We start from the raw sequence: 27,947 nt of genomic DNA on the forward strand, positions 1-27,947 counted from the left end.
TGCCTGTGTTGGTGTCCACAGCTCCACTCAGATGCACCCCATCCTTTTCCCTGATGTGTTCATCCCAGATCTAGTGCAAGGCTGTGGTGTGGAGTGGCCAGGCTGGCGCGTTCACTAGACTGGGGCTTGGGGTCAGGGCGCTATGGCTGCAGGAATTGAGGTGGCTGCACTTCTGTCAGGTATATGGGCTGTCTCACTGGCAGTATTCTCCCAGGACCTCTCTGCCCCAGATCCAGCAGTAAGATGTGCTGTGGAGTGAGTGGGGGTGGGATGTTTGCCCCCTCAGATTGGGGAGTGCAGCAAGGCGGTAGCTGCCAGTTCAAAGTTCTGTCCACCCTGATTATTGGAGCCAAAATGTGTGCTCTCCTTGTGTGTAGGGTCAAGGCTCCTCCAGCTCATCTATCTGTCCCAGAGGTTCTCCCAGCCACCAAGAGGTCTTGTCTCATCCACGCAGGAACCCAGATTGCGATGTACAGGCTGTGACTCAACCAGATAGCTCCTCAGGGTGAGGGTCTGCCCCTGCAAAACTTCTCTCTTACTTGAAGATCCCTTTCCAGGGCTGGGATCCTGACCATAGGCATTTTTTCTGTCCTCCTCTGTTATGTGGAAATCTTTCTTGCAGCTTTGTTTGTATAGGAGTTCTTCTGACAGTTTCCATTCAGTATTCTGTGAGAATTATTCCACATGTTGATGTATTTTTCTTGTGTGTAAGGATTGGTGAGCTCCACATCCTCCCACTCCATTTTGATCCCTCCCCTCTTTATAACAACTTTTAAATGACAGAGGTTAAATAATGGAAAACAGATCACTAGATGCTAAAGGTAGGAAAGGGAATGACAGGAGCAAGGGTTGGTGGTACATTTATAAGAGTACTAAAACAGGATTTCCTGTGGAGAGGGAATTATTTAGTATCTTGACTATGGCGGTGGGCACAGGAAGCTACAGGTGATAAAACTATACAGTTCTAATTACATGCACACACAAACACAAGTACAGGAAAACCTGACTGGGGAAATCTGAATAAGATCAGTAGACTGTGTCACTCTCAATATCTTAGCTGTGATTATTATACTATAATTTTATAAATATTATTATTGGGGGAAACTGAGTGAAGTGCACGCAGATTCTCATTATATTTTTTCTTGCTACTGCATGTGAATCTTCAATAATATCAATAAACATTTCAATTAAAAGTATACCAGATTGGAAGTTGTAGCATGTAAACTGTAAGCATAAGAAATCTGGAATTGTTATATTAATATAAGTAAAATACATACTGGAAATCGAGAAGCATTACTAGATGTAAAGAGGCCAGGAGCATCTTGATAAAATGGCCAATTCATCAGGATTCTGACCAGTAGCACATAAAAGATCCTTAATATATTCTGTAATGGAAAACCTCAGAAGATAAATCCTTAGGTGAGCTCACCTCTGTCTTTCTCCAGTATCTCTATCTGAAGGAATTTACAATTATTTTGAGTTCTGGGTGTGACTGAAACTGAAGCACAATATCAGTTGCTAAAAGGTAGTAATCGCACCATATTCCACTATGCTTTAATTAGAAACAAAGGATTATATTTTGTTAAATATTGTAATTTAAAGTCAGTATAAACAAGAAAAACACTTGCTTTCTGTTCTTTCCCCAGAAAAATCATAAAGCATTCACTTCTGTGTCTCTCAAATTCCATTTTCTGGAAATGACTGAAGACTGTAGCAGGCATATTTTAGATTATTTAGAGACCATGTACATGCCAAAGTCCAATGTTGATTTTACAGAATCACTGAGAAGAAGCACGTTAAGTGAGTAAACCTTTAAACAGATTTAATGTTCATCAGATAGAAGTATCTTTGGTAAATAATTTTCTCTATGACTTTACTTAAAAAACTAATACCTCGTGATTCCAGACAGATTGGGGAAACTGCTTCCAATGTTCTGGTGCAGTAGCGAAGTGACGAGAACCATTGATGAGAAACTGATGTGAGGTCACATAGATTTAGTGTGAGTTAATGAAAGGAAACATTTTTCTCCCTTTGAACTTATCTCTACAAATTCATTGTGAGTTTTCTTGAAAATTGCCTCTTCACGATGGCCTTTGAGGAGCTCCTGAATGAAGTTGGTGGCCTGGGAAAATTCCAGATCATTCAGATGGTTCTCGTTCTTCCTCCGGTCATGATAGCAGCCTGTCACATACTGCTGGAGAACTTCACTGCCGCCGTTCCTGGTCATCGCTGCTGGGTCCCCATCCTTGATAATGACACTGTCTCTGATAATGACACTGGGGTCCTCAGCCCTGATGTCCTCCTGAGAATCTTCATCCCGTTGGATTCTAACTTGAAACCAGAGAAATGTCATCGCTTCCTCCTCCCCCAGTGGCAGCTCCTTCAACTGAACGGGACCTTCCCCAACATGACTGACCTGGACACGGAGCCCTGTGTGGATGGCTGGGTGTATGACCGAAGCTCCTTCTCCTCCACCATCGTGACTGAGGTAAAGGCCCCATTTACCTCTTCTGAGTACATGGTGTGGGTGTTTAGAATAACATAAATAGGCACTGTTCAAATATTCAGTTACTGAGTAGATAGTATAACCAGCTCTCTTTTATTCTTTCAGTGATTGTTTATCTTTTTAATTGCCAAACACTTACATTACAACTGAGGATGATGAAATCAATAAACTGGGTATGAATTTTACTATCACAAAGCTTAAAATTTAATGTGAATATTGACGTTTAGACAAGGACATACTTAATATAATGTGTGAAAAATTATTCTTGGTCACTTGTTCTCAGTCTAGTTGCAATTGAAAATATTTGTATTAACTTTTAAAAATTCCATTTCCTGGGCTTCCCTGGTGGCGCAGTGGTTGAGAATCTGCCTGCCAATGCAGGGGACACAGGTTCGAGCCCTGGTCTGGGAGGATCCCACATGCCGCGGAGCGACTAGGCCCGTGAGCCACAATTGCTGAGCCTGTGCGTCTGGAGCCTGTGCTCTGCAACAAGAGAGGCCACGACAGTGAGAGGCCCACGCACCGCGATGAAGAGTGGCCCCCACTTGCCGCAACTAGAGAAAGCCCTCGCACAGAAACGAAGACCCAACACAGCCATAAATAAATAAAATAAAATAAATATAAATAAATAAATTAATTAATTTAAAAATTTCCATTTCCTGACTGATTGTCAGAGAAACAAATCAGAATGTATTTCACTATAGGCGTGATCCAGGCATCAGTGATTAAAAAAAATAAACAAACCTCAATTTTTCCAATGTGTGACAAAGATTGAGAACCACTGAGGTATGCAGTGCTCAGTCAATATAAAGATTGGCCCTGGTATAACCTGGGAGAGTGAGCTGAGGATCTAGAGAAAGCCATGCTTAAGCTGAGACATGAATGATACAGATGAGTAGATGTAGTAAAGGAAATCACAGGACGTGTTCACTGAGGGCTATTGGAGTGAGTGCACATCGAGTGTTAAAAGATGCTGTGAAGCTCCTCTGTGCTGGTTTCCTTCTCTTCCAGTGGGACCTTGTATGTGATTATCAGTCACAGAAACCAGTGGTTCAATCCTTATTCATGGCTGGAATGCTGGTGGGGGGCCTCATATACGGCCATCTCTCAGACAGGTGAGTGTCTCCAGATCACTGCTGCCATTCCTCTGTGGTGTTTTCACAGTTTATGATTAATTCTTTCATAAAGATTCTTTATTGAGTACCAATATACAATTTATACCGTTGTGGGTTGCCTTGGTTCCAAGGGAGCTATAGATGGAAATGCAGAATTAGAATCATTGTGATGAATGTCATTTTGTTGCCACAGAGCTCTCTGTACTGGACACAGAAATGACCTCTTCATAAGATCTGGGTGCATTTCAGAATAGTAGTTAGAGGTGAGTTACCATAAACTTCATTTATAAAGGTGAGAAGGAGTTACCAATGGGAAGTGAGAGAAAGGTGCTTCAAGACAGGAGGTTCTGCCTGTTTGAAGAAACAGCATTGTAGGCCTTTCCCAAGGATTCAGTGAGCTAAATGCTTGTGGGTTCTCACATTAGTCCTCATATCATGGTTACCCCACTGTAATTAGTATTGATTTCTATAAAATTTGTGTGCTCAGTGAGATGGTACTGAAGTTGAATTAGAACTAATTGTGGCTATAATCTGTATGTGTAATTTTGTAAGAGAAAAAAAGCCTCATTAGAGGTAATACTTTCAACAATATAAGGTAACTAATCTATAGAACTCAGGAGTCATAATTTTTGGAGTGATAAGTTTGGGTTATCCTGTGCCTGGCAGGGGTCATCCAAAAGTAAGAGGACCAGCACGGCTGCCACATACTCAAGTCTCCCATGGGGGAAAGTATCCCTTGTCATCTGTAAGCCTAGCATCCTTTAATCTTACAGCTGAAAATTGTGGACTCCGAATGTGTCACCTCTCGAATCATGATTCTGTTCTATTGGTTTATGTGTCTCTTTATATGCCAGTACCATACTCTTGATTATTATAGCTTTGTAATATAGCTTGAAATAGACAATGTTCTGCTTCTAGCTTGGATCTTCTTTGTCAGGATTGCTTTGACTATTTGGGTTCATTTGTGATTTCATATAAATTTTTGGACAGTTTTTTTCTGTTTCTGTGAAAGATGCCACTGGAATTTTGATAGATATTGCACTGAATCTATAGATGGTTCTGGGTAGTGTGGACATTTTAAAAATATTAATTTTTCCCATCCATGAACATGAGTTCTTTCCATTTATTTTTGTCCACTTCCATTTCTTTCATCACCTCGTTTTTTTCAGTGTCCAGATCTTTCATCTCCTTAATCATTTTATTGTTTTTGATGCTATAGTAAATGGGATTGTTTCTTTTATTACCCTTTTCAGATATTTCATTGTTGGTATATAGAAATGTGTTTGATTTTCATAAGTTGATTTTGTTTCCTGCAACTGTACTGGATTTGTAGATAAGTTCTAACAAAGTTTTTGGTTGAGTCTTCAGGGTTTTCTATATACAAGTTCATATCATCTGTAACAAAAAGAATATAATTCCTTCTTTCCCATTTGCATGCATTTTACTTCTTTTTCTTGTCTGATAGCTCTGATTAGGACTTCCAGGATTATGCTGATAGGAGTGGTGTGAGTGGGCTCCCTTTATTCCTTTGAACTTAGAGGAAAATCTTGCAAACTGTCACTACTGAGTACGATGTTATCTGAAGGCTTGTCATATATCACCTTTATTGTGTCGAGGTATGTTCCTTCTACACCCAATTAATTGAGCATTTTTATCATGAAAGGATATTGTATTATGTAAATGGATTTTTCTTTATCTTTTTTTTCACACACACACACTGTATTTTATTTTTACAAGAGATAAATAGACTGACACCAAGCAGTGTAAATGGATGACCACAACAAAAGCAACAATTATTGCAATTACCAAACATGAAACACACTCATACTATGTCATAATATTGACATTCAGTCCAGTAATCCTCCACTGTAACAGCTCCTTTACTTTGCAGTGAAAATTGATTTGTATATTCTTTGCCTCTGAGTCCTTGTGGGATTTTTTTTTTAATTCAAACAGAAAGTCACAAAAATTATAATCATCCTCATCAGTTCACTCAGTCCCATGTAATTAATTTTTTTTTCATCTTGATCTTTTGTTAGCACTTTTATGAGTTCATCAGTTTTTCATTAGAGTTCTGAAAATGCTTATTCATTCAGTTCAGCAGTACAGTTACCAGAAACCTGTACTTGTCAGAGTCTTTTCTATGAATTCCTTGAGGATGAAACCCTTTTATAGGAACATATTTGCAAAAGCATCAGAGTACACCCAGAACTGTCTGTAAACGACAAAAGACTTAAAAATGACCACAGTTAAAGGTTTGATGAAAGTTCATAGTAGTGCAATTGACAAGGAAATTTAGTTATTTCTGAGATATACATTTTAAAGTAATAACTAGAATTATGACTTATAACATTATAGCAGAACATATAAGATTTTTAGAAATTTCACATAATGTCTGAAACATTTATATTAACGTATTTCCGTACAAATAACCCAATGAAAGTTTAGTATTAGTTGTTTTGTTTGTTTGTTTTTTTATACTGCAGGTTCTTATTATTCATCAATTTTATACACATCAGTGTATACATGTGAATCCCAATCGCCCAATTCTGGATTCTTCTTTATCTTTTGAAATGATCATATGATTTTTAACTTTCATTCCATTAATATAGTGTATCACGTGTACTGATTTCCATATGTTGAACTCCTTGCATCCTAGGGATGAATCCCACTTCATCATATTGTATGACCCTTTTAATGTGCTGTTAAATTTTGTTTGCTATTATTTATTTATTTTTTAAAAATAAATTTATTTATTTATTTCTTTATTTTTGGCTGTGTTGGGTCTTCATTTCTGTGTGAGGGCTTTCTCTAGTTGTGGCGAGCGGGGGCCACTCTTCATCGCAGTGCACGGGCCTCTCACTATCGCGGCCTCTCTTGTTGTGGAGCACAGGCTCCAGACACGCAGGCTCAGTAGTTGTGGCTCACGGACCCAGTTGCTCTGCGGCATGTGGGATCCTCCCAGACCAGGGCTCGAACCCGTGTCCCCTGCATTGGCAGGCGGATTCTCAACCACTGCACCACCAGGGAAGCCCTGGTTTGCTATTATTTTGATGAGAAACTCTTTGCATCTATATTCATCAGAGATGTTGGACTGTAGTTTTCTTGTTGTGTCCTTATCTGATTTTGATATCTTGAAAATGGTGGTCTTCTAAAATGAGTTTGACCATAATTCAAAAAGATACATGTACCACAAAGTTCATTGCAGCACTATTTACAATAGCCAGGACATGGCAGCAACCTAAATGTCCATCGACAGATGAATGGATGAAGAATATGTGGCACATACATACAATGAAATATTACTCAGCCATGAAAAGGAACGAAATTGAGTTATTTGTAAGGTGGATGGGCCTAGAGTCTGTCATACACAGTAAAGTAAGTCAGAAAGAGAAAAACAACAGGAAAATGTATGCTAGTACACATGTATGGAAACTAAAAAAATGGTACTGATGAACCTAGTGGCAGGGCAGGAATAAAGATGCAGACATAGAGAACGGACTTGAGGACACAGGGGGAAGGGGAAGCTGGGACGAAGTGAGAGAGTAGCATTGACATATATACACTACCAAATGTAAAATGGATGGCTAATGGGAAGCTGCTGCATAACACAGGGAGATCAGCTCGATGCTTGGTGATGACCTAGAGGGGTGGGATAGGGAGGGTGGGAGGGAGGCTCAAGAGGGAGGGGATGGGGGATATATGTATACATACAGCTGATTCACTTTGTTGTACAGCAGAAACTAACACAACATTGTACAGTAATTATACTTCAATAAAGATATTAAATTTTAAAAAATAAATAAATAAATAAAATGAGTTTGAGACTGTATTCTCCTCTTCAGTGTTTTGGAAATGTTTGAGAAGAGTTGGTGTTTATTCTTCTTCAAATGTTTGTAAGAATTCACCTGTGAAATTATCAGGTCTTTTTAAAAAAGTTTAAATATAGTCAATTTATAGTATTGTATTAGTTTCAAGTACATAAAATTGTGATTCAATATTTTTATAGATTATATTCCATTTAAAGTTATTACAAATTAACAGCTACATTTACCTGTGCTCTACAATTTATCCTTGTGGCTTATCTATTTTATTCATAGTAGTTTATGTCTCTTAATCTCATCCCCTATCTTGCCTCCCCCGCCCTTCCCTTTCCCCATTGGTAACCACTAGTTTGTGAGTCTGTTTCTGTATAATTACATAATTCATTTGTATTATTTTTTAGATTCCACATATAAATGAAAACACAGAGTATTTGTCTTTTTCTGTCTGACTTTTTTCTCTAAGCATAATACTCTGTAGGCCCATCCACAGTTTTGCAAATTGTAGAATTTCCTTCTTTTTTATCATTGAGTAATATTCCATTGTATGTATATATGTATATATATATATAATATCTTCTTTATTCATTCATCTGTTGATGGACACTTAGGTTGCTTTCATATCTTTTCTATTGTAAATAATGCTGCTATGAACATTTGTATGCACTTATCTTTTTGAATGGTGTATTTTTTCTTTTCAGATATGTATCCAGAAGTGGTATTGCTGGATCATATGGTAGTCTATTTCTAGTTTTTCTTCCATTGCAAGAACATGGTATATCTCTCCATCTGTGTCATCTTTGATTTCTTTCATCAGTGTCTTACAGTTTCCTGAGTACATGTCTTTTACCTCCTTAGGTAGGTTTATTCCTAGGTATTTTATCCTTATTGTTGCAAAGGTGAATGGGATTGTTTCCTTAATTTCTCTTTCTGATCTTTCATTGTTAGTGTATAGTAATGTAAGAGATTTCTGTGCATTAATTTTGTATCCTGCAATTTTACCAAATTCATTGATTAGCTCTAGTAGGTTTCTGGTGGCATCTTTAGGATTCTCTATGTATAGTATCATGTCCTCTGCAAACAGTGACAGTTTTACTTCTTCTTTTCCAATTTGTATTCCTTTTATTTCTTTTTCTTCTCTGATTGCTGTGGCTAAGACTTCCAAAACTATGTTGAATAATAGTGGTGAGAGTACACATCCTTGTCTTGTTCCTGGTCTTAGAAGAAATGCTTTCAATTTGTCACCATTGAGAATGATGTTTGCTATAGGTTTGTTGTATATGGCCTTTATTATGTTAAAGTAGGTTCCGTCTATGCCCAGTTTCTGGAGAGTTTTTATCATAAATGGGTATTGAATTTTGTCAAAAGCTTTTCCTGCATCTATTGAGATGATCATATGGTTTTTATTTTTCAATTTGTTAATATGGTGAATCACATTGATTTATTTGTGTATATTGAAGAATCCTTGCATCACTGAGATGAATCCCACTTGATCATGGTGTATGATGCCTTTAATGTGTTGTTGGATTCTGTTTGCTAGTATTTGGTTGAGGATTTTTGCATCTATATTCATCAGTGATATTGGTCTGCAATTTTCTTTTTTTGTAGTGTTTACCTGTTTATATTTTCTATTTCTTCCTGGTACAGTCTTGGAAGGTCATACCTTTCTAAGAATTTGTCCATTTCTTCCTGGTTGTCCAGTTTATTGGCATAGAATTGGTGTAGTTTCTTATGATGCTTTGTATTTCTGCAGTGTCTGTTGTAACTTCTCCTTTTTCATTTGTAATTTTATTGATTTGAGTCCTCTACCTCTTTTTCTTGATGAGTCTGGCTAAATATTTATCAATTTTGTTTATCTTCTCACAGAACCAGCTTTTAGTTTTATTGATCTTTGCTATTGTTTTCTTTGTTTCTATTTCATTTATTTCTGCTCTGATCTTTATGATTTCTTTCCTTCTACGAACTTTGGGTTTTGTTTGTTCTTCTTTCTCTAGTTCCTTTAGGTGTAAGGTTAGATTGTTTATCTGAGACTTTTCTTGATTATTGAGGTAGGATTATATTTGCTATAAACTTCCCTCTTAGAACTGCTTTTGCTGCTTTCCATAGGTTTTGGATCATGGTGTTTTCTTTGTAATTTGTCTTTAGGTATTTTTTGATTTCCTCTTTGATTTCTTCAGTGATCTCTTGGTTATTCAGTAATGTATGGTTTACCCTCCATGTGTTTGTGTATTTTACTTTTTTCCCCCTGCAATTTATTTCTAATTTCATAGAGTTTTGGTCAGAAAGATGCTTGATATGATTTCAACTTTCTTAAATTTACTGAAGCTTGATTTGTGACCCAAGATGTCATCTATCCTGGAGAATGTTCCGTGTGCACCTGAGAAGAAAGTGTAATCTGTTGTTTTCGGATGGAATGTCCTATAGATATCAATGAAATCTATCTGGTCTATTGTGTCATTTAAAGCTTTTGTTTCCTTATTAATTTTCTGTTTGGATGATCTGTCCTTTGCTGTACATGAGGTGTTAAAGTCCCCAACTATTATTGTGTTACTGTAGATTTCCTTTTTATAGCAGTTAGCGTTTACCTTATGTATTGAGGTGCTCCTTTGTTGGGTGCATATATATTTATAATTGTTATATCTTCTTGTTGGATTAATCTCTTGATCATTAAGTAGTGTCCTTCCTTGTTTCTTATAACATTCTTCATTTTAAAGAGTATTATGTCTGATATGAGTATTGCTACTCCAGCTTTCTTTTGATTTCCATTTGCATGGAATATCTTTTTCCATCCCCTCACTTTCAGACTGTATGTGTCCCTAGGTCTGAAGTGGGTCTCTTGTATACAGCATATATATGGGTCTTGTTTGCATATCCATTCAGGCAGCCTGTGTCTTTTGGCTGGAGCATTTAATCCATTCACACTGAAGGTAATTAACAGTATGTATGTTCCTATTACCATGTTAAAAATTATTTTGGTTTTGTTTTTGTAGGTCCGTTTCTTCTCTTGTGTTTTCCACTTAAAGAAGTTCCTTTAACATTTGTTGTACAGCTGGTTTGGCGCTGCTGAGTTCTTTTAGTTTTTGTTTGTCTGTAAAGCTTTTGATTACTCTGTTGAATCTGAATGAGATCCTTGCTGGCTAGAGTAATCTTAGTTGTAGGTTCTTCCCTTTCATCACTTTAAATATATCATGCCACTCCCTTCTGGCTTGTAGATTTTCTGCTGAGAAATCAGCCGTTACCTTATAAGAGCTCTCTTGTATGTTATCTGTCATTTTTCCCTTGTTGCTTTCAATAATTTTTCTTTGTCTTTAATTTTTTCGATTTGATTACTATGTGTCTTGGCATGTTTCTCCTTGGGTTTATCCTGCTTGGGAGTCTCTGGCTTGGATGAACAATCATCCAAGTGCTTTCTGGACTTGGATGGCTATTTCCCTTCCCATGTTAGGGAAGTTTTCGACTATAATCTCTTCAAATATTTTCTTGCATCCTTTCTCTTTCTCTTCTCCTTTGGGGACCCCTATAATCTGAATGCTGGTTTGTTAATGTTGCCCCAGACATCTCTTAGGCTGTCTTCATTTCTTTTCATTCTTTTTTCTTTATTCTTTCCATGGCAGTGATTCCCACCATTCTGTCTTCCAGGTCACTTGTCCGTTCTTCTGCCTCATTTATTCTGCTATTGATTCCTTCTAGTGTATTTTTTTCATTTCAGTTATTGTATTGTTCATCTCTGTTTTTTGTTCTTTAATTCTTCTAGGTGTTTGTTCTTTAATTCTTCTAGGTCTTTGTTAAACATTTCTTACATCTTCTTGATCTTTGCCTCCATTCTTTTTCTAAGGTCCTGGATCATCTTCACTATCATTATTTTGAATTCTTTTTTCTGGAGGGTTGCCTATCTCCAATTCATTTAATTGTTTTTCTGGGGTTTTATCTTGTTCCTTCATCTGGTACGTAGCCCTCTGCATTTTAATTTTGTCTGTCCTTCTGTGAATGTGGTTTTCCTTCTACATGATGCAGGATTTTAGTTCTTCTTGCTTCTGCTGTCTGCCCTCTGGTGGATGAGGCTATCTAAGAGGTTTGTGGAAGCTTACTGATGGTAGGGGCTAGTGTGGGTAGAGCTGGATGTTGCTCTTTTGGGCAGAGCTCAGTAAAACTTTTCTGCTTGTCTGCTGACTGGTGGGGCTGAGTCCCCTCCCTGTTGGTTGTTTGGCCTGTGATGACATAGCATTGGAGGCTACAGGCTCTTTGGTGGAGCTAATGGCAGACTCTGGGAGGGCTCATGCCAAGGAGTACATCCCAGAATTTCTGCTGCCAGTGTCCTTGTCTCCGTGATGAGCCACAGCCCTGGCTTCTGCAGGAGACCCTCCAACACTAGCAGGTATGTTTGGTTCAATGTCCTATGGGGTCACAGTTCCTTCTGCCTGGGTCCTGATGTGCACACTACTTTGTTTGTGTCCTCCAAGAGTGGAGTCTCTGTTTCTCCCAGTCCTGTCAAAGTCCTGCAATCAAATCCTGCTAGCCTTCAAAGTTTGATTCTCTGGGGATTCCTCCTCCCATTGCCAGACCCCCAGGTTGGGAAGCCTGACATGGGGCTCAGAACCTTCACTCCAGTGCATGGACTTCTGTGGTATGATTGTTCTCCAGTTTGTGAGTCACGCACCCTGTGGTTATGGGATTTGATTTTATTGTTTGCGGCCCTCCTACCATCTCATTGCAGCTTCTTCTTTGTCTTTGGATGTGAGGTATATTTTTTGATGAGTTCCAGTGTGTCCCTGTTGATGATTGTTCAGCAGTTAGTTGTGATTCCAGTGCTCTTGCAAGAGGGAGTGAGTGCACGTCCTTTTACTCTGTTATCTTGAATCCAACTCCAATACTTCTTGAACTCTTCCATAAAACAGAAGAGGAGAAAAACTTCCTAACTCATACTATAATACCAGTGTTCTTATGATATCAAAGCTAGATAATGACATCAGAAAAACGAAAGTTACAGAGCCATATCCCCTCTGAATATACACCTAAAAATATTCAACAAAACGCAAGCAAACTGAATCCAGCTACATATTAAAATGTTTATATACCGTAAACAAATAGGATTTATCCCAGAACTGCAAAGGTGGTTCATCATAAGACAATCATCCAATATAATATACCACATCAGTACAATGAAGGAAAAAAACCTATATAATGTCAACTGATGCATAGGAGGCATTTTATAAAATCATACAATTTTCTTGGTGAAAATAATATAGGAATTAAATGTAACTTCCTCAATATTTTAAAGGGTGTTTAGGAATAAAGCTACAACTATCACTACAGTCAATGGTGAAAGAATATTAACTTTCGCACTAAGATAAGGAGAAAGATAAAGATGTCTGCTTTCATTGCTGTTATTTAACATCATACTGTAAACCTATGTAGAGCAATTAGAGAGAAAGAGAAATAAAATTTACCCAAAGTAAAAAGGAAGAATAAGAATATAATTATATATATATATATATATATATATATATATATATATATATATGACATGATCATATATATATAGAAAATTCCAAAGAATGCCCAAGAAATTCATTAGAACTAATAAACGAATTTAACAAAGTTGCAGGGTATAAAACGAACACACAAAAATCAGTTGTTTTTCTATATATTTGAAGTGAACAATTTGAAAAGAAAATTAGGAAATGTATTACCCATACATCATCTTCTAAAGGAATGAAATACTTAGAAATAAATTTAACCTAGGATGTAAAAGGCTTGCACATTGAAAACTATACAGCGTTGTTGAAAGAAATTAGAGAAGACCTAAATAAATGGAAAGTATCCCATGTTAATGAGGTAGGAAGACCTAATATTATCAATGAAGTCAATCATATTTAATGCAACTACAGTTTCAATGAAATCACTATCAAAACTCCAATGTAATGTTTTTCTAGAAACAGAAAAGCTGAAACATATTCATATGAAATCAGGGCTCCAAATAGCCAAACAATTTTGAAAAAGAAGAGTAAATTCAGGGGACTCATGCATCTCAGTTTCAGAACTACAATAAAGCTACAGTTACCAAATATTATGGTACTGGTATAAGGATTGACATACAGACAAATGTAATAGAACTGAGAGTTCAGAAATAAACCCATACATTTATAGCCAACTGTCTTTTGACAAGGGTGCCAAGACCATTTAATGTGAGAAAGAACAGTCTCTTCAGCAGATGGCATTGAGCAACTAAATGTCCACATATAATAGAATAAAGTTTTCTCTTCTAAGTTATTTTCTTGATGATGATAGTGATTATGAACATGATTATTTGGTGTTGTGTTTGTTCTTATGTATCCCATTTTCTGTTTGGGGGAAATTATTTGATGCTATTTTTAAATATTGCAGAGGAATTCCTAATACCAAACACTGTCTGTCTGTTTTTATTACAGACAATGGGTTTATATTTACATTAGCGCATCTCGTTTAGTCCATGTTGTCTCTACTAAGACCCTCTTTTCTTCATGCCCAATGAAAGACAAAATTCACTTTTCCTTATTTGTCTTTCACCTTCTTTTTCCCTTCATTCTCCATTTTACATACTTCTTTCCTGTGAGAGATTGATATAATAGCCACTGTCTGGGTTATGGTGCTCGTATATTCTATTCTAGGAAAGCACATTACTTGAGGTTTATAAATACAGATTCAACAAAGAGTGACTCTTACATAAATCTTCAACCACTTTGATGCATTGCTTCACTGATCATTTGCATCAGTTGCATCTTCACCTGTCTGGTGCTAGAGACCAAAGTACACTTTTAGCTCTCTTGTGTTCTACACACTATACAGACTCTCCACTATGCTAAATACATATGTTAGTACAATGAATGCTCATGGTATATTCCAATTTCCAACATTGTAGTTTCTTTTGTATGGTATCACTTCCCGTCAGAGTCCTCCTGGGGATTGGATGATGAAGTTTTAGTAATATTAGTTTGTAAACCAGAGTGTTAGTATGAAGCTATTTCTGTTGCTGATTTAGCTCTTGTTTACTCAAGGTTTCAGGTACAAAGAATCACTTGTTAAAACATTGTCTAAATTTCAAAGTATGCTTTGTTTTCTTAATTTTTTTTTACCACAAATTATCATTGCTCCCATAATCTAACCTGCCTCTCTGTTTCTTAGGTTTGGGAGAAAGTTGATTCTCAGGTGGTGTTTGCTCCAGCTCGCCATCTCTGGGACCTGTGCAGCCTTTGCTCCCACCTTCCTGATTTACTGCTCACTACGCTTCTGGTCAGGATGTTCTGCTGTGGTCATTATAACAAATAACTGGATGCTCAGTAAGTCAACAGTTTTGATTTTCTTGATTTTCCAAACCTTGAAATTTCACCCTTATGTGACTTTACTATCCCAATTGGGTTTTCTTTCAGTTGTAGAGTGGACAAGGTCCCAATCAAAAGCCATGGTAATAACACTGATAACCTGTGCCATTAGTATTGGACAGATAATGCTGGGAGGACTGGCTTTTGTCTTTCGAGACTGGCATACCCTGCAGCTGGTGGTGTCTATACCATTCTTTGTCTTCTTTTTCTCCTCAAGGTATGAGCCTCTCTCTCACTCCACTTAAGGGAACCTAGGATGAAAATGCATATTGAATTGGGATATACTGATTTTCTTATTCCCTGGACCCTTTCCTGTTGTTTTGACCTAAACCAGGGTTTCTCATTTGTTCACTCTGATCAATTTGAGATTTGAGAAGCAGAACAGGGAGTAACAGTGATCTTCCTTCCAGGGAGCTCTAGGTGTTTTCTGCCATTTTGCTTCCTAAGTCTTACCCAATATTGTGGTCATTGAGTTATTCCAATATTATTTTTCTTATAGACTTGAAGATATACCTTCAATTTTTTGGCTTTGGAATGAAAAAGGTACAATAAAGTTTTCCATGATTTTCCATGTTGCAGATGAAATTGGATAAAGAAGAGGCAGAAAATTTATTCATAGAGCAATTTAACAAAATAGCAACAGAATTTCTCCAGAAGTGAAAATGACATGCAGATTGGATGACTTACATTACGTGTTCAACACTCCCTCTTCCCTTAAATAATTTTAACAAATATTTATTTATGGATAATTCCATCCCTACACTTAAAACCACTCTAAGGGGCTTCCCTGGTGGCGCAGTGGTTGAGAGTCTGCCTGCCAATGCGGGGGACACGGGTTCGAGCCCTGGTCTGGGAAGATCCCACATGCCGCAGAGCGACTGGGCCCGTGAGCCACAATTGCTGAGCCTGCGCGTCTGGAGCCTGTGCTCCGCAACAAGAGAGGCCCGCGCACCGCGATGAAGAGCGGCCCCCACATGCCGCAACTGGAGAAAGCCCTCGCACAGAAATGAAGACCCAGCACAGCCATAAATAAATAAATAAATAAAACCCAAAAGTTAAAAAAAAAAAAAAAACCACTCTAGGGAGAATTAGCTTTAGTAGATCACAGAAAGATGACTACAGGCTTAATATAGTGAGAAGAGCACAGAGAGAAAGAAGAGTGTAATCCATGTCAGACTCATCTGCTAAGTCATTCTATTCTCATAACAAGGAAGATGTGCTTATTGTTTCCATTTATTTATAAGAAAACTAAGGCAGATGTAAACAAGTGACTCATTTATGTAGTTAGTTACCAATACTTCTGGTAGTGGCAGGAGTATTCACAATATTTGTTGGCCTAAAAGTTTACATAATTTGGGGACTTCTTTTTTCAAAATAATATACATTATGAATATATACTATGGCACAAAGTTGCCAGATCTCATGCTAAGCTTTGGAAGGGAATTATGCAAGTGAGGGACTCTCAAACTTAAGCTTCATAAGCCCCTTGGAAAATCTCCTGGTGAATAAGCAGAGAGGCAACTTGAAAGCAAAGTCTGTGATCCTATGCATGTAGTACATTTTTTGCCTTCCATCCAATATCCACCACTTCAATTGGTGGTGGATATTGGATGGAAAGTAAAAAGCATATGTTGTAATTAACCATAGGACAAATAAGCAAGAGATAGTTGACTGCACTTTTGTGCCCTTCTTTCATCAGGTGGCTGGTGGAATCTGCTCGGTGGCTGATTATCACCAATAACCCAGATAAGGGCTTAAAGGAACTTAAAAAAGTAGCACATAGAAATGGAATAAAGAATGCTGAAGCAGCCCTGAACATGGAGGTGAGCAGGAAGGGGAAGGTGGTTATTGGGTTGGAGAGAAGACACAAATTGACACTTGCCTTCTCCTTATTATAGATAGACAAACTGCTTTTCTAACAAGGGCAGCTAGTTGAGAATGCAAATTCCCTGGTCTTTCATGGCCATCTCATAGAAAACAAGCTGTGAGCACTGTACAGAGCTTCTTCCTATAGCTCAATTCCTGATCTGACTCTATACCTTATGTACTCTCCTTGGTGCCCTGCCCACCTCTGTGGCCTCATTTTCAAAATATCATTGTTGCCATTTAATTTCCTGGCGTCTCCCTTAACTCCCTGCATCCTTCTTCACCCCATGTTCACTCCTGTGATTGCATGTGTAATATGTTACGTTATAAAGAAAGGGAACACATCCCTCCTGTCCTATTGGGTGCCAGTGCTCATCACAATACCTGGCACTGTGTTGGCAAATGACACGTTTGTCGTTCTTGAAGGGTTTCAAAGCGACCATGCAGGAGGAGCTGGAGGCCGCACAGACCAAAACTACTGTATTTGACTTGTTCCGCACACCCAACCTGCGTAAGAGGATCTGTCTCCTGCTCTTCGTGAGGTGGGCTCCACGCAGTGCATGACAACATTCAAAGAGTGGGGACATGAATCTATGTATTTCATAGGTTTTAACAGTGCTGTGAGAGGGAGGCGCTGATTTGGAGAAAAAATGAGGAAATCACACCAAATAACACTCACATGAAACTGATTATATGATGAAAAGTTAGTTAGGTCATATCACACTATCAGTCTTTCTCTGGAGATTGATGTTGAGAACTTCTATCATGGTACAGATTGGAGAAAAAATGAGGAAATCACACCAAATAACACTCACATGAAACTGATTATATGATGAAAAGTTAGTTAGGTCATATCACACTATCAGTCTTTCTCTGGAGATTGATGTTGAGAACTTCTATCATGGTACAGATTTGGGCACTTAATTTTCTTCGTTTTTCTTTCAATTTTAATTGAAGTAAACGTTGCAAACAGAAACATGAAGAGGTCAGAAATATATACAAATCAATGAATATGTCAGTATGTAAAAAGTTAGCCAACATACAGATCAAGATAGAAAATCCTAATTCCCCAAGACTTCCCCTCAACTATCTGGTACAGCAATATTCGCCACCTCCACACCATTGCCTGACTCTGTTCTCTCCTTACAGCCCTCTCCTGTGCCAAATAAAACTTAACAGCGGTTCTGATCTCCTTCCCTGCAGATGAGTGTTGCCTGATCTTGACCTTCACATAATATAAATGATAGAAGTGTTCTGTGACAGGCCGCCTTTCCTCATGCTCATTCATGAAGAGCCATCCATTCTGTTGCATGTAACAGTAGGTTGTTCTCCTCCCTAGTGCTTTAGTTTCCATTAGATGAATACACTACAATTTCTCTATGTACTTCAATATTGATGGACTTTTATTTGTTCCCAATTTGGATACAGTTTTTTGTGTGTTAGCACAAGGGCTTCTGTTAAAGTCTTGCTCCTTATCTCTTGAGGGGATATAAGTATTTACTTTGGTATAGTCAGGAGGAGAAATTTTAAATTCTGAATTTTTGAAGATTTACACACATGGACAAAAAGCACACAGGACCATAAACACCCACCGCCAAGCTTAAGAAAGTGACTACTGAATAGTATAATTTATCTTTCCCAGACATATCCTAGTAGACTGCTTATTCATTTAACTACATTGTGCTTTTTGACCTTTTCATATCCACTAGGACACAGACTTACGTTTCTGAATTCTAGATAATCAGAGTGGAAGGAAAAAGTACATATAATGATAAAGAGAAGACCTGTTTGCAATTGCTGTGTTCTGTGATGGTTTTTTCTATTTTCTTTTTCTTTTTTAACATCTTTATTGGAGTATAATTGCTTTACAATGGTGTGTTAGTTTCTGCTTTATAACAAAGTGAATCAGTTATACATATACATATGTCCCCATATCTCTTCCCTCTTGCATCTCCCTCCCTCCCACCCTCCCTATCCCACCTCTCTAGGTGGTCACAAAGCACGGAGCTGATCTCCCTGTGCTATGCGGCTGCTTCCCACTAGCTATCTATTTTACGTTTGGTAGTGTATATATGTCCATGCCACTCTCTCACTTTGTCCCAGCTTACCCTTCCCCCTCCCCGTATCCTCAAGTCCATTCTCTAGTAGGTCTGCATCTTTATTCCTGTCTTGCCCCTAGGTTCTTCTGACCATTTTTTTCTTTTTCTTCTTTTACATTCCATATATATGTGTTAGCATACGGTATTTGTTTCTCTCTTTCTGACTTACTTCACTCTGTATGACAGACTCTAGGTCCATCCACCTCACTACAAATAACTCAGTTTTGTTCCTTTTTATGGCTGAGTAATATTCCATTGTATATATGTGCCACATCTTCTTTATCCATTCATCTGTCGATGGGCACTTAGGTTGCTTCCATGTCCTGGCTGTTGTAAATAGAGCTGCAATGAACATTTTGGTACATGACTCTTTTTGAATTATGGTTTTCTTAGGGTATATGCCCAGTAGTGGGATTGCTGGGTCATATGGTAGTTCTATTTTTAGTTTTTTAAGGAACCTCCATACTGTTCTCCATAGTGGCTGTATCAATTTACATTCCCACCAACAGTGCAAGAGGGTTCCCTTTTCTCCACACCCTCTCCAACATTTATTGTTTGTAGATTTTTTAATGATGGCCATTCTGACCAGTGTGAGATGATATCTCATTGTAGTTTTGATTTGCATTTCTCTAATGATTAATGATGTTGAGCATTCTTTCATGTGTTTGTTGACAATCTGTATATCTTCTTTGGAGAAATGCCTATTTAGTGTGATGGTTTCTTTTATTGCAATACCTAAATCTGTCTCTCTCTGGGTGAAATAGATCTTTTAGGTGGACTCCTTTCCCTTAGATGCTCTTTGGGTAAAAGGTAGATCCACAGTGGGAATCTTTGCTTCCATTTCTGATGGCACAGTTGGTACATATTTGCTTTCCTGAATTCTTACATTTTCTTTTAGCCCCAAGGACTCTGATATGAACTTTAAATTTCCCAGAACTGTGTTTGAAACCAGGACACTATGCGTCCAGTCAAGGGGACACAGGTAGTTTCTTTGCAGTTTCAGTCACTAGTTGAGAAAAGGGAAATGCTTTACAGTATTGGGGTTGGCGGAATAGAGGGAGGACTCACAGCATACAGACAACTCTCAAAAAGAAATGATTTCCCTAAATTTTAAGTTTTAATGCTCATATATTCAAATTCTCTATACCATCCAGTTTGGTGATTGAGTCAGGTTATGTTTTCCCGTCACTGCCAACTCTATGCTTAGGGACTCAAAAAAAAGAAGGACAAAAGGAATATCGTTTTCCTTTATAGCCATGTTATTTTAATGGTAACTTTATCACCCTAAAAGGAAGTGTTATACAAATCAGACTAGACCTTTATTCTTAAATATTGATCATTGGCTGCCTGGGTCAATATAATAATCGACTGCAACACGTTGGCTCTAAATCTTACAGCTTGTGTCTTTCCTCTTTTGTTCACTACAGATTTGCAAGCACAATACCCTTTTTTGGCATCTTTATCAATTTACAGCACTTTGGGAGCAATATTTTCCTGTTCCAGGTAATCTTTGGAGCTCTCACTGCCTTAGCCCGATGTCTTGCACTTCTAGTATTGAATTATATGGGCCGTCGACCAACCCAGATGCTTTTCATGTTCCTGGTGGGACTTTCCATTTTGACCAACACGTTTGTGCCCCAAGGTGAGAGAAGACTGGACTTTGGGGAAAAAAGTGTCTTTTTCCCACCCTTCAGGGATTGTATTGGTCACACTTGTCTGAAGTCAGGTTTGAAAAGAGGTACCAGTTATGCGCTAAGTATTCCCCTAAACCAATCTGATGGTTTATGAGAAATTCTGCTAAAAATTTTTGGGAAAAAAACTAAAGGTCAGCGAGGGGCAAATCAGGCATATGTTCGTCTCATCACATTGTGAAGTGTCTTAAATTGGTACAATTTATCCCAGATTATTTCTCTAGGACAACAATTGTTTACCTGCCTTTTGTCCATTCACACTTCAAATAACAAACATGGAGGGCTGAGGCCTTGCAGTGATCCCCCAGGTGAGGACACAGCATGGTCACTCCCTCTGTTTGGGCTCTTCATTACCAGCTTTGATGACTAGTCACTTCCCTATCTCTACATACCCACACAAGAGTGTGGTGTTAAGTCACCATGACTGCAGCTCTTGCTCATGAGAGTCTCCCAGGAAATGAAAAAAATCCCCCTTTTTCAAGGAATGAAGGAGTGAACAGTAGGAATAGAATTTAAGCAGATTAAAAGCCTTGTCCATTCCCTGTTAGATTACTTTACAAGTTAATAGAAAGATGGTATGTAATGATTAGTAGAACCTTAGTGGGCACTATGCTTCACCATCTCCCAATGCAAGAATATGCTTCACAGCATTACAGATGGGTGGACTCTGCTCTTTAGAATATCATTAATGATGCAGGCTTACTCCCTTACACGAGAGTTCTTTCCAATATTATAAAGCTATAATTAGATTTCTTTTTATACTGTGCAGAAAACCGTTTCTCTGAAATTTTTTTTAGTGGTCCCAAATTCCTTTTTTCCGAATAGAAGTTTCCATTCTTGGTTCCTCATGTCTAACATTGATGTAGATCCAGCTTCTGTTCAGCCTGTCCACTAACAGAAAGGCCCTGTCCGTCTATTACTCTCTTGTGCCATATTCACCATATGGCAGTGCTGTATCTACACTAGGTTGACTGACTCATTGAGGTTTGTCTGGGACTTTCCAGGTTTTATTAATGAAAATCTCACATTGCTAAAACCTCCTAATTCCCAGGAAAACCAGGATGACTGGTCACTTTAAATTCTGCACTTTAATTGTAAAGTCCTCAAGGTTAGAGCTGAGACTTAGACCCAGTAATTGTCCACATGACAGTCCTACCTTCTATAATAAGCATAGAGCAAGTACTGGACAGAATAACTAAAAGCAAGTTTCTGCCACACTCACCTTTTCTTCTTCTTCTTTGGCAAATCTCAGATATACAGAGAGATTTGCTACAATTAACCGAGATAATTTTATGTACATTTTACAACCTATGTTGATAACTTTATCTTTCTCAGTTTATAAAAGACTCCATGATCCTGCTGCTGTAATATTTTCTACAATCTATTTCAAACATACAAATAACCTGTAGAGTTGTTTGTCCTGAATAAATTTGGTGGATGCTGATTCCTTGAACACAGCTTTCTTAATCTCACTGGTCTTCCTCTCTCTAGAAATGCAGACCCTGCGTGTGACTTTGGCAAGTGTGGGAATCAGCTGTGTTGCCGCTTCTATCACCAGTTATTCTGTCCACTGTAATGAACTCATCCCCACTCTCCTCAGGTATAAGGATTTTTTTATATCCTTCCGAAGCCTGAGTAAAGATTGATATAAAGTGTCCAGTAGTTTAATATAATTTGTGGTTTAGGAAAGGGACCAGGAAAATGTTCTAATTCCACTAATAATAAGGTAGTAGTTGCCCATTTGTAAGTTCCAGTTATGAGTGTAAAACAGAAATATAAAGCACCAAACATATTAGAAACTAAAAACAAAAACAAAAAGTGGATTTCACCTTAATTACTGTGTACTTGAGGTTGGCTTTGGATATGGATTTTCTAAAAAGTGACTTTTTATTGTTTATCATCTAATAGCTGTAAACTGTACTACTAGAATAGAAAAATGGAAAATCAAAAATAAAGAACTTTGAATATCCCTCCAGGGCCAAAAAATAGGACTTTCCCAGCTAATTGATGCTTATTGTGGAATAACATAATAAGAAATGTTAATTATAAAGCAATTTTTTGTAATAGTAACAACATACTAAAAAACAATTATCACCAAAGTTTATCAAAAAAGCTGACTTGGTGCCAGGTACTGTGCTAAGCAGTACTTCAATACGTCTGTTTTTATTAAAATGATGAAAATGGGTCTTAACACATTTTGACCTTGTCAAAGGCAGCTAGAAAATCACAGAGCAAATCACAAAAACAAGTGTTTTCGTAAAGCCCACATATGTAATAATTGTGTTTTAGTGTGTTCCATAATCACATCAAAGTAATAGATCATAAGTTACATGTGTGGATTTTTACTGGATTATTATGTATTCTTGTTTACCCCTCAGGGCAAAAGCTTTGGGATTAGATGTAATGGCTAGTAGGTGTGGGTCAGCTCTGGCTCCCCTCTTGATGACCCTGGTGGTGTATCTACCCACTCTGCCCTGGATCATCTATGGAGTATGTCCCATTATTGCTAGTCTTGTTGTCCCTTTCCAACCTGAAACCAGAAATCTGCCTCTGCTTGACACCATCCAGGATGTGGAAAATAAGTGAGTAATGCTTCTAGCCATCCCCTGGGAGAGACTGTGTGCTTTGGATCTGTGAGTGAGAAAGACAAAACACAGAGTGGGTCCCTCAGATCACTGGGAAGGCTGAGCCTGCCTGGGATACTTCCATCTTGGGTCATTGCCTTCACAAGTAGCAAGGTCATTTCTAACCATTATGAGTTCCAGTCTAGACTGCAGAGATTCCTCTCTGCCTTGTTCTCATTGGTAGTTTTAGTGCTGAAGAGACAGTAATTAGCTCTGTTGTGAGGGCATATCCTACCTGCCCTCATGATAGTATTTCATGATCCTCAGATCCATAAGAGTAGGGGATATAAAGGGAAAAGAAATGGGATGACCAGTGAAGGAACAATGTTAGGAAGATCATGTTGAGTTAAAGACTCTTTGGTGATGGCCATTCTGAAAATCTACAAACAATAAATGCTGGAGAGGGTGTGGAGAAAAGGGAACCCTCTTGCACTGTTGGCGGGAATGTAAATTGATACAGCCACTATGGAAAACAGTATGGAGGTTCCTTAAAAAACTAAAAATAGAACTACCATACGACCCAGCAGTCCCACTACTGGGCATATACTCTGAGAAAACCATGATTCAAAAAGAGTCATGTACCGCAATGTTCATTGCAGCACTATTTACAATAGCCAGGACATGGAAACAACTTAAGTGTCCACCGACAGATGAATGGATAAAGAAGATGTTGCACATATATACAATGGAATACTACTCAGCCATAAAAAGAAACAAAATTGAGTTATTTTTAGTGAGGTGGATGGATCTAGAGTCTGTCATACAGAGTGAAGTAAGTCAGAAAGAGAAAAACAAATACCGTATGCTAACACATGTATATGGAATCTAAAAAAAAAAAAAAAAAGGTTCTGAAGAACCTAGGGGCAGGACAGGAACAAAGATGCAGACGTAGAGAATGGACTTGAGGACACGGGGAGGGGGAAGTGTAATCTGGGACGAAGTGAGAGAGTGGCATGGACATATATACACTACCAAATGCTAAATAGATAGCTAGTGGGAAGCAGCCACACAGCACGGGGAGCTCAGCTCGGTGCTTTGTGACCACCTAGAGAGGTGGGTTAGGGAGGGTGAGAGGGAGATGCAAGAGGGAGGAGATATGGGGATATATGTATATATATAGCTGATTCACTTTGTTATAAAGCAGAAACTAACACACCATTGTAAAGCAATTATACTCCATTAAAGATGTTAAAAAAACTTTTTAAAAGAAAAAAAATAAAGACTCTCTTTGAAAAGATAATAAAGAAATAAATCTTGTGTAGGTGCTTGCAAGATTCAGGCAAATTTTGTCACTACAAGTAATGGAAAGTATCAAGGATGGGGAAAAAAGAAACTGGTAAAAGTCTTTTAATATGAGGAATATGCTATCTTCGTAACCTAGGGCTTCAATAATAAAGTTCCACAAACTGAGTGAATTAAACAACAGAAATGTATTGTCTCACAGTTCTGGAGCCTGGAAGTCTGAGCTGAAGTTGTTGGCAGGGCCATGCTCCCTCTGAGGGCTCTAGGGAAGGGTCTGTTCCAGGTCTCTCCTGGTTTCTGGTAGTTCCTTGGCTTGTGGCAGCTTAACTCCAGTCTCCACATGGCATCTCCCTGGCATGTCTCTACGTCCAAATATCCCCTTTGTATAATGACACCAGTCAAATTGGTTTAGGGGCCCAACCTAGTCCAGTATGACTTCATCTTAATTAATTATATCTGCAAGAACCATGTTTCTAAATATGACAATCTCATATTCTGAGATACTGAGAGTTAAGGCTTCAGCATATGAATTTTTGAAGGGACACATTTTACTGCATAACAAATGGGGTTAAGATTTTCAACTCACCCCTTGACTTTCCAAAGGTGTCTTTGGTCAGAGTTCTAAAAAGACCACGTGAGAGCAGCACTTTCTAGCTGCTTTCTTGAGTCTGCACAGTCAGCAGAGCCTTTTGCAGGATGAGTGTCAATCTCTCATGGATTTTACTGGATTATAAAAAGCTGATGGGGCTTCCCTGGTGGCACAGTGGTTGAGAATCTGCCTGCTAATGCAGGGGACACGGGTTCGAGCCCTGGTCTGGGAAGATCCCACATGCCGCAGAGCAGCTAGGCCCGTGAGCCACAACTACTGAGCCTGCGCGTCTGGAGCCTGTGCTCCACAGCAAGAGAGGCCGCGATAGTGAGAGGCCCGCTCACCGCGATGAAGAGTGGCCCCCGCTTGCTACAACTAGAGAAAGCTCTCACACAGAAACGAAGACCCAACACAGCCATAAATAAATAAATTAATTAATTAATTAATTAAAAAAAAAAGCTGATGGTTAAGGATCAGTTTGTACTTGTGCAGGGATGGCATCCAAACTTATTTTTATTTTTTTCTATTTTTTAATGTGTGTTTTTATTTGTTAATTGGTTGGTTGATTTGGTTGTTTCTGTTTTGTTTTTCCAGCAAAAAGTTCTCAAGAGAAGCAAATGAAAAAGATTTCTACATTAAAGTGACAAAATTTTAAGTGGATTTCATGAGGTGACTGGTGAGGAAAATAAAAATATGAAGAAAAAAATGGGAGTTTTCCTTTATCTTTACATACTAGCAAGAAAATATACTGGAACATGAATCTCATTTACAATCATGGCATTAATTTGCAATTAAACATATGATTTCTTGGAACATGTAATTCCATGATCAGAAAAATGGTACCCACATAGAACGTTAGGAAACATTTTTTCCTCTTCTATTCCTGAAGGAGTTGGTGTAAAATGGGTAATATGTCTTCCTTAAATATTTGGTAAAATTTCCAGTGAAGATACCTGTAGTTTTCTTTGTGGGAGAATGTTTAACTATAAATTTATTTTATGTAATAGATATAGGACTATTTAGTTTATCTTTTTCTTCATTAATAGTTTCTCTCCTTATCATGGATTCTATTTTCCTATAACTTTACTTACCTAATTTTTGATGGATGCCAAGCATTGTTTCTTAACTTCTTGGGTGCTAGTTTTTATTCCTAAAAATATTATTGAGTTGTTTGGGTTATGCCAAAGTGACTTGAAAACACTGATCTTTTTGGGTCTGGGGGAAATCCTGTGGAGTGTCTACCAGGCAGCTCTTTGGACTCATCCACAGGCTATCAATACTGGAGGGGCTGAAGAACCATGGGCAAAAGGACTGTCTGGAGTTATCTCCTGGCTTGCTCACCAAATATGTAAGAAAACCAGGTTTGTTTGCCCATCGAACAGCAAGCCAAACACTGAGTCACTGACATTTGCAACAGAGAAAGTGTTATTTGTGAGGTAGCCAAGTGAGGGCACAGGAGAATAAATCTCAGATATGCATCTCCAAAGGCCAGAGGCTTGAGATATTTATGATATAAAGAAGCAGAGTGGTCTCAGGCATTTGGAAAGGTGATTGGAGATTGGGGAAAGATGAAGTAACTCATTTCTGTGCAGGTCCAGCTTTAGGGTCAGTGGGCTCAGCTAGTCTTAGCCAGGTGTATTGGGTAGGAGCTGACTCCAGATTTTTGGAAAACAACTTAAGCCCCCATTACTATAGTGACTCATACATCAGAAGTATTATCTATAGGGGTGGTTAGAAGTCTGATGATAAATTATGTAGGGTTCATGAAGTTTGGAGGGTTTGCAGTTAGAGAAAGGGGAAAAAATACAAATGAAGTAGGCTTAATCAGTAAAGGCAGGTTACAAGCAGAGGGTTTTCTAAGAAACTGTTCCCTTATCTGCTGCTCTGTTAGATGCATTCAATGATTTCTGTTAAACACAAGCTTCCATTAATCCTATGGAGCATGGTTTCATAATTTCTCCCTCTTCATCATCTTTTTCTCTCTTGCTACCAAACTTTATGTGTTTCTCTGCTTCCTGTTCATTTCCCTTTTGTCCTATTCTTTATTTTTTCTTTTTAAAAATTTTAATTATGGAACTTAATTATCTACAGAAAACAGTTTTTAAAAGACACATATATACACCATATATACCAAAATTAAACATATATGACTAGTTTGCTGTGGTACAGAGCTTCCCTTAAAAAAGGAGAAGGGTTCTGATCCTGAAGAAGATAGAGTAAGCATACTGAATCTGTTCTCTTTTGACTAAATGCACCATGAAAGAACTCATGGGGCAACTATTTTAGACTGTGAAAGTATATATAGTAATATATTAACATGTCTAAAAAATAATAGCACAAAGTAGATGGGGGAGGAAATAGAGCTCTATAGGAGTAAAGTTTCCATATATTATGGAATTCAGTGAGTATAAATATGAAGTAGGTTCTGATAGCTTATGCTGTGTATTATAAGCTCTAGAGCAACTACTGAGAAACCACTGAGAAAAAAAAGAGTTTAAAATACCTAAATGAATTAAATGATACACTAGAAAATATTTACTTTAAAGGTGGTATTAAAAGAGGACCAGAGGCATAAAATAGTCATGAGACAGAAAGAAAAATAAGATCAAAATAATTGATGTGATTCCAACTGTATCAATAATAATATTTACAATCTAATTAAAAGCAGAGACAGGCTGGATGAAAAACAAAAATATCCAACTACATGTTGGGAAATATACTTTAGACCTGATACCAATAGACTGAAAGTAAAAGGATAGAAAAAGAAATACCATTCAGACAGCAACTGCAAGATAGCTGGTGTGACTATATAAATATCATAAAAAATAGACTTTAGGACAACAACTGTTACTAAAGCAAAATCTGCACATTTTAGGATGATAAATAGGTCAATTAATCAAGAAGATATAGAATTATAAATGTGCATAAATGTAACAACAGAACCCTAAAATAGATGAAGCAAAAACTGACAGAACTGAAGGTAGAAATAGAAAATTCAACAATAATAGTTGGAAATATCAATATCCTGCTAAACAT

General features: G+C 37.9%; 1 protein-coding gene across 2 annotated transcripts; it reads left to right on the forward strand.

Moving 5' to 3' along the window:
* Positions 1 to 1,920: 1,920 nt before the first annotated feature.
* SLC22A10 (solute carrier family 22 member 10) lies at positions 1,921 to 25,658 on the forward strand. Of its 2 annotated transcripts, XM_059929769.1 has the most exons (11): positions 1,921 to 2,488; positions 3,518 to 3,621; positions 14,604 to 14,758; positions 14,849 to 15,017; positions 16,500 to 16,623; positions 17,093 to 17,208; positions 19,664 to 19,747; positions 20,193 to 20,407; positions 21,948 to 22,056; positions 22,835 to 23,038; positions 25,506 to 25,658. In XM_059929769.1, the coding sequence occupies exons 1-11, from the start codon at positions 2,087 to 2,089 to the stop codon at positions 25,564 to 25,566; spliced, it is 1,743 nt and encodes a 580-aa protein (XP_059785752.1). In that variant the 5' UTR covers positions 1,921 to 2,086; the 3' UTR covers positions 25,567 to 25,658. The 2 variants fall into 2 exon arrangements, with proteins under 2 accessions (XP_059785752.1, XP_059785753.1); XM_059929770.1 differs by lacking the exon at positions 19,664 to 19,747 and having other exon boundaries at positions 25,506 to 25,657.
* The last annotated feature ends 2,289 nt before the right edge of the window (positions 25,659 to 27,947 follow it).

Source organism: Balaenoptera ricei, chromosome 8, assembly GCF_028023285.1.
Source record: "Balaenoptera ricei isolate mBalRic1 chromosome 8, mBalRic1.hap2, whole genome shotgun sequence".
NCBI lineage: Eukaryota > Metazoa > Chordata > Mammalia > Artiodactyla > Balaenopteridae > Balaenoptera > Balaenoptera ricei.

Bases quoted from the DNA above. Each gene is read 5' to 3' on its own strand.
- SLC22A10 (XM_059929769.1), top strand. From the start codon at position 2,087: ATGGCCTTTGAGGAGCTCCTGAATGAAGTTGGTGGCCTGGGAAAATTC. The intron at 15,018-16,499 runs GTATGAGCCTCT...TTCTTTCATCAG, and splicing joins GTCTTCTTTTTCTCCTCAAG to GTGGCTGGTGGAATCTGCTC. The intron at 20,408-21,947 runs GTGAGAGAAGAC...TCCTCTCTCTAG, and splicing joins CAACACGTTTGTGCCCCAAG to AAATGCAGACCCTGCGTGTG.